The following is an 11,344-nucleotide window of genomic DNA, read 5'->3' on the forward strand; positions in this document are numbered from 1 at the left end:
TATATATATATAGCTTGTAGTTGTTGGATATATATTCCACAAAGAAGCAAGAAGAAACTCTTATTGTCGTGTATATTAAAATATCAAGTCGTTTTATTCTCCAACAGATTCTTTTTCACTTATCTTTTTGACTGTGTGCATCCGCCCCACCATATTAGAGAATTCATTATACTTAAAAATCTATATAGTATTTAAATTTGGCGTTTTGATATGCAATTTACTGTAGCCATCTTCTCGATCTTGATTCTAATGTGAAACGGATGATTATTAGATCCCTCGTTTAAGTTCAATATATTATTGTTACAAACTACAACGCCTAACTTTATTTCAAGTTTAGATTATTCACATTAACTCTTAATGTCATATATGACTTATTTGCCACTGATTATTCTTCCGCTAAAAAAGAAAATTAGGGTTAACTAGTTTTTAATATGAGAAGTGTTTTGGAAAATAAATAAAAGTGGCCGTAGTTATTAGGCAAGAGTTGCTAAGATTGGTAAGGAACGGAAAGAAGGAGAAGAAAGTGAGAGTATGTTTGAAATTGATAGAAAAGAAAATTCCATTTTAACTAAAACAAATAATAAAACAATGTTTAATTAGAAAAAGATTTGGTTCCAAAAGAACTCTATAAAAAGGAGGTTGAAGAAAGTGAGAAAGAAAATTCCAAACAAAATAGAGAACTTGGACGCCTAACCAATGCTTTTTGTTTGGGTGTCAATTGAAAACAACACATTACATGAAATTTTTTTTGCAAAACCAAGAGCACCATGTGATTGTGTCACCAGTTCACGTGTTCTAATCCGTGCCGTTAATATCCCCGACTACTACTGTATGCGTTATGAGCTTGAGTCTATATAAACTTAACGTTCAATGTTCATTCAAATAGTTATATACTATAAGAAATTTTGAAAATAAAAATAAATCTTGAGTCGCTATTGAAAACTCTGAGGAAAAACAAATGTAAACGATTGAGAATTCGTGATAGAAATGTCTAGTTCTTGATATACTTTTGAGAGAAGAGCAGCATAATTTTAGATAAAATAATTATGCCACACCAAAATCAAAAGCGAACTGAACTTCGAACATATTATATCAAACTCTCTATATTTAACTTTAATTTATAAAATTTTTTTGGACAATCAAACCAAGAATCACATATGAGATCTTAACAATTTTTTGTAATAAAATAATGAGCCAGATTAAATGCAGTGATTATAGTATAAACTTAATTTAATTTGACGTAATTATTCTGCATAACATGTATAATAATATATGCTGTCATCTCTTACTATTCTTAACATTTTGGAACGTTCGGTTTATTATATTATTGGTTCACTCGTTAATATTTTGGTGGATCATATTCCTTATAAATACATGCGCAAACCCACCTCTCCACATAAGACACATCAAAACAACTTCTAATAAATAAATAAAATCTCTGTCTTCCCTTTTTTTTTTTGGGTGTATCTTCGTGTTCTTGTTGCTTTCAAGAACGAATAGTAATGGGAGGAAACAAGAGATCACAAAGCACCAAGAGGTTCTCTCTCTTCAGCTTCTTCAAATCACGAAGATCTCACAACAGAGTGGAAGTGGACGCTTCTTGGGACGACGTCGTTTACACTCGCAAAGCAATGGCTAGTGATGAAGACAAACGTCATTGGGTCGCTGAACCAGGTATCGACCGTAAAGCTTCTGCCTTCATCGCCAAGTTTCATGCCACTCGTGTCTCTGAGTCCGAGCGTCAGACAGTCTCTCCTTACCGATCCGACAAGGCATGATATATGATCGATTAAGGATGAATATGATAATCAATGGCTGATTCACTTCTCTGTAAATTGTCTTTCTCTTTTTCTATGTCCTTGTTATAATTCGTTGATTGTGTCCTAATATGAAGCTTTTCATTCTTTTTCTCTTTTCTCATCTTCTAGCTAGTTCTATCATATGGGGTGTTTTTTGGTTGTGATTATGTCGGTTAATAACTCAAAGTCATCAGATTCGTCTTTGTATAGTTCCTGCTCGTTGTAAAATCGTCATAATTTTAAATGAATAGAAGAGAATAAAGATTACTGAATCCTCGTAAATTTTGTTTTAAAATCTGCCTATTTATTTAGTAACAAAGCTTTCTGGATTAATCAAAATTAATTCCCTTCGTAAATATTTAATGAAGTGATTTAATGTCACGTTTTTTTCTACCATGATAACAGAAACAAAAAAAAATGGAGTGGATAAGACTTATGGCTTGCGAGCACCAAAATTTACGGTGTGTTTTGTTCGAATTCTCACATAATAGACGACAAATTGAACCAAATCTAATATATACATCAAGTCAGTCATGGTCAAACTGGTTTGAAATTAGAAAACCTATAAACTTTCATATAATAATCAAAGTCCAGACAACATAACCTTGATTAATCCGACCCATCCGAAATAATAATTAATGAGATGATCTCAATTGCAATGGTTCTAGTTAACGAGTGTATGGGTTTTTAATACAGTAATTTCCTAGCAAAAAAAGTTCGATCATTGAACGAGATCCATTCAAAATAAAATAACTAAAAGACAAAGATTTGAAGACAGCTATAGAATCAAACAACTTTATATGATTGATATTATTTGCATGGAGGGGAGGTCCTTGTTTAGTTCCTGCTCTCAGATAATGCAGCAGTTGTTGTACAAAAGGTACATTTACGAGTACTTTTATTCTTCTCTTTATTTCTTTCTTCCTTCGCCTTTGAGCCTTTTCTTGGTTCATATATATACTCTTTACTTTTACTGCCAATTATTACCCCAAAATATTCCCTTTAATTTAAATTTAATGGTTGTAAGTCTAGTGATCTCTTAGTGAGTTAGTGGTGCCTGCATAACTCATGATTTGTGAGTGTGTCAGTCTACAAGATTCGACCACCACGAATAATAAAATAACAATAACTCACAAAACATAGGAAAAAAACAATTAAGACTAACAAGGCCGCTTAATACTTTCTTGACGCAGCTACATTTTGTTGATTAATGCGTATACGTTAAAGAACATTGATACCATCATACCTATCTAATGGTTCGTAATTTTCGAAGAGTGAATAAAATGATGACAAACAAACAAAAAAGGTGGACAATAGTAGCCTCAATTTCGGTTCACGAAAAGAGGAATTCATAGTTAGAATCATGAAAAGGTGATTGGAGTACTACTATATATGCATAATCTTTGGAAGACTCATTAATGGCTAGTACTCATCGGTCTCAAATAATTGACTATTTAGAGAAATGACTACCATCTATCTGCACCCCACATGTAACTCCACTCCCGAATTTGTTCAACCCAAGGATCAAGTTGCACCCCAAAATAACACACAAGGACCACTTGAATAGTTGAATTCATAGAGAAAGTTGATTTTGACAAGTATTTGAAATTCAAATTTCTTTAAAGTATCATTTTTTTTCTTTTCATAAAGAAACCTACTTTCTTTCTTTTTTTTTTCTTTTCTAAAAAAGCAATGCCATTAATTATTTTTGGTTCAACTGTTTATTCTGATTGAGAAAGAGATAGTGAAGCAAGAGATTTTCCTTTGCTTTATTGGTATCAATATGGACCGAACCCTGGTGGGAAGTATAACTTTAAAAGCCATAGCCAACGGCTGAATTTGGTTGTTATACTCTTTATTTATACATTGTATAGTTTTTATATCTCTAATTAGTAAATTATAAAACTGAAGTAATAAAACTATTTTAGATGTTTATTAAAGATTCAGCATTGAAAATACAATAGGATTTTTTTTTTTTTTTTGGTGAAAACAAAATTAAAATTCTAGAAAACATGAAACAAATGGAGTAATAACTGAATACAAAAGTAATGGAGTTATAAATTCTCCAAGAATGGAATAACATAATAACTCTGATTTATTGAAATACGAAGACAATGCATATAATCTAGGGTTGCTGGCCGGTAGTAACAGTTGATGTAATCCATCAAAGGAAAACTCATTTGTTCAGGATAGGTCATCATCTGAGACCAACCATCCTTCTTGTTGATCCTGATTTTGACTCGGATTATCAATTCCATCTTGAGGCACACTTGGACGATATCCATCCTGCTGTTGATCATATTGATTATGACCAAGATGGTTAACATTTGCATTATGATCATAAACACCAACAGCTGGATTTATCACTGGATAGTAATCTTGTTGGTCAGAAGCACCAAAAAGATTGTTATTACCGGAAAAAGCATTAACCTCCTCTGGTATATGGCTTGAAGAGATTATAGGCCTCAAAGGCCATAAATCATTATTTACTTGAAGAGCGTTGGAAACATTGAGAGTTTGAAAGAATTGAGAATTCACTTCAACTGAAGATGTTGGTGCCATGACATTTGTAGCAGCTTCGGATGATTCACCATATTCAACATGGGATTGCCTTAGGATTTTGCTTTTGTGGTGATAAAGCTCTTTAAGATATTGATCAATGTACTTACACAAATCTTCACGGTGTCTGTTAGTCAGCTTAAATCTATCTTCCTTCCCACCAAGAAGCTCGAACATGGCCTCTTTCATCATCCTCTCTGCATTTTCCTTCATCTTTCTCTTGTTATTCCCCATAGCTTTTGATATGTTTTGTTTGATAAAGCCTTCATGGTTCACCATTTTTTTCTCTTGTTCCATATCTGTTAGCATCTCAAACTTCTCCACGACGTTCTTTACTCCCAAGTTCGATGGCCAGACCTCCGGGGTTGAGTTGGATGGACTATAAATCACAGCACATGCTTCGATTCCGCAGAGTACGGAAAGCTCGTGGATCTTTTTCACGAATCCTTTCTTTCTCTTATTGAACGTTGCTCTCCTCATTGAATCATTTTCAATGAAAGATAGGTTTAGCCTCTTTCTCGTCATGATAATGACCACAATTGAAGAAAAAATATATGAATTATGTTTTAGTGATTTTGTATGTTGTGTGTTATTGTTTTAATCAAAAATTCGTTTATATAGAACAAAATGAATTATTATTTTAATTAAATGATGAGTTGTTAAGCTGGCGAATTTAATAAAAAGATATTGCTTTTAATTTTATAAAAATTTCTTAATTACATTTTTTAAGAAAAAATCTTTAGTGTTGCCACTTGGTTAGATACAATAACGAACATTTATTGGTGAGATTTGCTGTTCATACTACAAGATTTATTACCATAAACAAAAATTAAAACCATCACTAATGTTGAATCCACTTGTAAAATTCTGGCTATGAAGAGTAAATGAAAACATCAAAAGTCATCATTTTTTATTTATGAAGATACACTGTCATTAAATTTGGTGAAATTGTTGTCTATATAAATTATAGTCATTTATTATTTTATTTTGAATAACAGCTAATATTACACTCAATCAGATTATTTACCTTTTGGGATATCATGACTAAACATATTTTAGCTGTAAAACGTTATCTTCTCTATCAACTTAATTATTTTTAGATATGATACAAAAAAAATTATCTGGCATTCAACTGGTTTTACAGCTTGTCAAGTATATTAGATAAGATTTTGTTAAAAAGAAAAGTTCCTTTTGTTCTTGGTTGTATCGTTCGAGTAATTCTAAGGTCGAATACATTTTTTGGTGAAATTTTTATCAAGCTCATATTTGAGGCAAAATAAAAAGTAACACTAATCAATTTTAGTGGACACCTAGGTTGCATGGAAATGAAAATGGATACACGTAAGCGAAACGATTTGGAAAACGGAAACAATTATTCTAAAATTAAGAAATAAAAACGTTTTGGAAACATACGTATATATATATATCTGGATATATGTATATATATAATAAAACACCAAACATAAAACCTATCTCTAAAGGAATTTTGAAACAACACAAATTCAAAAACATAAATATTAAATAGTTGAATTAAAACAATAGTATTATTATATATTTATATGTATTATGAATATAAGTTTTCAAATTATTTTATTTATTAAGTATTTAACCTAAAAAAAGTTTCCGACGTATTTCCAAAACAAAAACGGAGTTTCCATCTTGTTTCCAAACAAAGATTTCTAAAAATATATTCAGATATAATGTGTTTTCGTGACTTGTTTCCGTGTTTTTAAGAATTTCTGTTTCTGAAACGTTTCGGAAACAGGAAACGGATTTTTAAAAAGTTTTCATACAACATAGGTGGACACACAATAAAAACGAGAATATCACAAAATCTTTATTAAAAAAATAAAAACGAGGATATCACAAGTCCAATAACACTGAAAAGTGAAAACCCATAGTCATCACAAAATATAATAAAACGATAATAAAAAGAACATTTGAATATATTATTTGGTTTGCTTACTAGAACTTGAAACACACTCAGCCACTCTTTAAGTCTAGTAAGACCACATAGAAAGGAAATACTAACGAAACCATGTATTATTGGTAGGACTTGGATTGGTAACGGGGATCGTGCTGCTTGTAGTAGCGACGGTTAAAACAGTGGACGAATCACCAAGGATCTGTTGATCATGCTGGTGTTGGGGTTGGTGGTTATCATCCATAAATAGAAAACCCCTTTGCTGATCAGCATCTGCATAGTTCAATGGTTCAGGTTGGTGGTGCGTCATCTCCATAAACCATTGATGTTGGTTCTGACTGTAGTTCTGATTTAGGTTTAAATTCAAACTTGGAGGCTGCTCATAGAGTCCAACATGTGGAGATGACGGATAACGAAATTGTTGGTGCTGTTGTTGTTGTGGAAGAGGGTTTAGAAAAGCTGCCAATGATGAGGAACCGGCCTCATTAGTTGTGGTGGTTGGTGGGGTTGTAGACGCCATGATCTCCATTGATCCAGTCCTTTCAAAGATAGTCCTGACCGCACCTGCAGCATTGGAAGACTCGCCGATCTCCATTGATCCAGTTCTTTCAAAGGTAGTCCCGACGGCCGCACCAGCATTGGAAGACTCGCCGATCTCCATCCCAGAGTTCTGTAAAATCTCAGACCTGCGATTAATATCTTTGATATATTGTTCAATCACATAACCTAAATCGTTAAGATCCATGATATTCATATGATACTTTCCCATGTTTCCTAAAAAACACTGGGACATGAGTTCGGCAATCTCTAGCTCCCGATTATATCTTCTTTGTCTCCTGAAATGATCGGACGCTTTCGCTATCCTTTGTCTGAGAAAGGTTTCTTGGTCCACCATCTTCTTTTGTTGGTCCATTTGTGGAAGCGTCCTGAACTCTGAGACTATCCTTTGTACACCGGAATTTGATGGCCACACTTCGGGGTTGGAATCGTACGGACTGTAGATGATGGCACATGCATTGATACCACACAAAGTGGAGAGCTCACTCACTTTCTTCAGCAACCCTTTCTTTCTTTTCTTGAAAGTTGCTTTCCTCGATGCATCGTTGGTAATGAAAGCAAGTTTTACTTTCTTTCTCGTCATTGAAACTTATTCTCTCTTGTTTTTTTTTTTTTTTTTGTGTTTGTGTGTTTTGTTTTGAGTTAGCGGATGAGTGTGGTATACTTATATAGCGAGGAAGAGGTACAAACATGTGTCTCTCCTTCAATATTAGATTACAGCTAGTCATAAATATTATTAGATTACATCTAGTCATAAATATTATTAGATTACATCTAGTCATAAATATTAGATTACAGCTAGTCATGAATATTCTGTGAATATTCCTAAGATTTGTTTTCAAAATTGGGTCAAAGATTTTTTCTCAATACGTATCTGGAATTACTCGTTTTATTGGATACTTTGACTGTGGATTATTGACTTGTAAATTAGAGACGAACGAAAAACATTACAGAGATAAATTATAGTTTTATATTATATAGCTTGTAGGTTAAGAAATTTAAAATGCCTATTGTTTGTGAAATGTCGATATTTATCAATATTTGGAGTGGTGATGACAAATAATATGGAACTAAGTAGTATTACATGCTACAGTACAGATGTGATATTTTTCATTTAAATTAAAAGTTTTTAAATCGATTTAGGATTAAAATTTTAAGTTATATAATGTTAGTATTTTTCCATAAAAATTAGATGAATGTGTACAGATTATTGCACGTATGTAACCTTAACATATCTATTTTGGAATGAAAAATACTTCTCATCCTGTCTCGTCTCGTCTTGTATCATATTGTTAGAAACTTTATGTATCATAACCGCTTTCTTTTAAATAGTTATCCATTAGACAATGTATATTAAAGTTTGGCTAAGAAATTTAGATAAAATATAGTAATTCTCCATTTGAATATTTAATTTATATTTAACAAAAATCATAATTCTCAAAAAACTCTGAAAATATTTTTAAAATATTCAAAATATATGTTTTAAAGTAGTTACTTACATGTTACATAGTCAACATTCTCTTATAGGTCCGTGAAAATTAAAATTTGATTACCCGGTGGACCACAAGTAAATTTAATTGGGTTAATATATTTTAGCATAAATTAATGTGTAAATATGATTTGAAATATAACATGAAATCATTGTGAATTCATAAATGTATTTATATAAAATAGTGTATAAGTATATAATGTTATGGAGTGACTTTTTAAAAAATATTTTTAATTTTTGAATGTCAAGTTTTTTTCTTTTTGAAGTCATAAGCTCATATTTCTTTTTATCTGTCTTTTGTAAATATAATTACGACGATACATCGAAAATAAACAGTTAAAATTTTGAATCCCTAAAAGGCTAAACAGATACAAACATCAAATAACGTTGATTTTTTGGTCAAAGTGGTATAGTTCTATTAATCACTTGTATACGTTAAAAAAAATTTCTTGCACGTTAGAAGGTATAATGATCCACTACAAGAAAACATAGCTGTTTCCGACCATCAAATCCGTCGGGAAACGGTCGAAAAGGGGCATTTCTAACCATTAACTAACGACAGTGAATCGGTCGAAAATCGTCGGTTGCAAATTTATTTGGTTAGAAATCGGTCAGAAATTTCCGACCGAACATTGGTTAGAATTTCGTTGGTTAAAAATCGGTCGGATTTCGGTTAGCTAAATACCGACTAATACCGACAGCATTTCCAACCATATAAATCTGTCGCTAATTTCCTACCGATTACCGACCATTTTTTTCTCGAATCGCTTACCGGTTAGAATATGGTCGTTATTTAAACCGACCATTATATCGGTCGGAAAATTCGTCAAAACTGGTAATGTTTTCTTGTAGTGATACTATATCGTAATTAAAAAGTTTATATCAAATATTATATAATTATCCAGAACTATCATAATTAAAATACTGTTTACCCATTCTTACAACTTAACTTTTTAGTTCATATCATTTGTCCCAATTACACGTTAGATTTCTAATGTATTTTTGTAATATATTATTCTATTTAGATGCTTTGTTTATTTGTATATTATCATTAAATTGTATATGTTTAGAGGTCTCAAAGTGGATACTTAGGTTATCCAAAATTTATGTCAACCTTATTTATAATGAAAATCATTCGAGTATAGTGTTTTCGTTATTTGAATTATCCATTTGTAGCAAATATCTACTATATCTTGTCTTAATAACATAAATAAACTAAACTTTAATCAAAAATTAATTTACATGTTCTTCTATGAAATTAGTCGTATAATCATTTTCTCGATGACATTTAGTGTATATTCTTAATAAAAATATATGATTATCATATATGATGTTTTTATTGTTTTGTCTTAGTTTCAATTCTAAGATTAGATCAAGATGATGGCTTCAAGCTCTTTATTGCGGCTTATATCTAAAATAATTCCACACGTGAAATGTAATCAGACTACTAAAATAAATTATATTTACGACAATTATAGATTACACTTATTTATTATAAAAACTCTTGTATTCTTTTTTTATTTTATTTTTAAAAGCATTCTTGTATTCTTGTCCTCTATCTTTGTGACTATACTTATTTTATTTACGTACCATTCAGACAAATAATTATGATTTTGATAACTATCGGAATTAAGATTATAATCTTGCTCCAAAATTTTTTTTTAACTGTCAAAAACGAAATTAGGAAACAATCATATATGTGTGTAAATTCTTTTAAAGGGCCCATGAACATTCAAATTTGATTATTCAAGTATCCAAATCAATACAAAACTAGGAGATAGTTGTACTTTTCTAAACTTATAATATAATAATAAATATAGATAATATTATATTTCTTTTAAAAACTTATTTTATTTGAGATAGTATTTATTTTTGATATTGTAATTGTTCGGTAAATCTATATATATCTTATTGAATACTATTTATTTTAGAATATTATAGTATTTTAATTTGTTTGATTTATATTACAGTTTTATATTGCATGTTTGTTATATTTGCATCATTATTTTGTGAAATATTTGAAGTAGTAATTATATATTGTAATTATGAGCAAATAAAATTTATTAATTTATCAACCACATAAACTTAAATGATAATTTATTTTTACCAATGCGCCAATGTGAAAAATTAAAACAAACATTTTTCTTCATAGATTAAGTAATATATCTTCGATTTTAAAAATTCAAATCACAACATATACAGGAAAAAAATCTGCATATTTATTAATCATAAGTATTATATGATAATTTAAAACAAATTGTAAATAAAATAAAAGAAATGTGATAGTAGAATCATAATTTAAAATCTTAATAAAATCTTCCAAATCTAATTATTAAAAATAATCATATTGTCTACTTGGATATATAAAATCTTAATTTTAAAATTATAATTGGTTATATATTTTAAAAATAATAATAATTTTTGTCTATAATTAATTAGAGAGAAAATATGTTTTTTTGAACATTAAAAATTATTTAAAAGATTTTATTAGAAAAATTCTGATATAATGTTTATAGTTGGTCAAAGTATTTTATTCTATTAGATTTTTTTTGATTAGATGACTAATAAATTTTAATTAATTATCTTTTTTAAATTAATTAATTAATTTTTATTAAGTATTTTTAGTGGTATTTGAATGTAAATTTTTACACTTTTAAGGTTAGTTTCATATTTGTACTTCTCAATTAATATAGTAGGATATATAAACCGACTTTATCATCTTGGGTAAAGTTTATAATAATCATTTATTAACACAATAGAGGTAAATAAGATGGGTTATACTCGAGAGTGTCTACTGTGACACATATACGCAAAAAGCTTGTCCATTTGTGAGATACATACAAATTCTATCATCTTGAGTAAAGTTTAGAATATCTAAATAGTGTAGCGTTCCAGTAATACTAAGGACGAATAGTTTTTTGGTGAAATTTTTATCAAGCTCATATTTGAGGCAAAATAAAACGAAACACTAATCAAATTTAATGGACACATAATAAAAACGAGAATATCACAAAA

The 11,344-nt window shown here is 30.0% G+C and overlaps 3 protein-coding genes across 3 annotated transcripts; 1 reads left to right on the forward strand and 2 right to left on the reverse strand.

Annotated features, from left to right (window-relative positions):
* On the forward strand, positions 1,416 to 2,071 carry LOC104764261. The gene has a single exon (XM_010487761.1). The coding sequence runs from the start codon at positions 1,503 to 1,505 to the stop codon at positions 1,776 to 1,778; it is 276 nt and encodes a 91-aa protein (XP_010486063.1). The 5' UTR covers positions 1,416 to 1,502; the 3' UTR covers positions 1,779 to 2,071.
* On the reverse strand, positions 3,896 to 4,922 carry LOC104764262 (agamous-like MADS-box protein AGL80). The gene has a single exon (XM_010487762.1). The coding sequence runs from the start codon at positions 4,881 to 4,883 to the stop codon at positions 3,984 to 3,986; it is 900 nt and encodes a 299-aa protein (XP_010486064.1). The 5' UTR covers positions 4,884 to 4,922; the 3' UTR covers positions 3,896 to 3,983.
* Positions 6,171 to 7,462, reverse strand: LOC104764263 (agamous-like MADS-box protein AGL80). Its single transcript, XM_010487763.1, has one exon. The coding sequence runs from the start codon at positions 7,421 to 7,423 to the stop codon at positions 6,386 to 6,388; it is 1,038 nt and encodes a 345-aa protein (XP_010486065.1). The 5' UTR covers positions 7,424 to 7,462; the 3' UTR covers positions 6,171 to 6,385.

The sequence above is a fragment of the Camelina sativa genome, chromosome 19, assembly GCF_000633955.1.
Source record: "Camelina sativa cultivar DH55 chromosome 19, Cs, whole genome shotgun sequence".
NCBI classification, from domain to species: domain Eukaryota; kingdom Viridiplantae; phylum Streptophyta; class Magnoliopsida; order Brassicales; family Brassicaceae; genus Camelina; species Camelina sativa.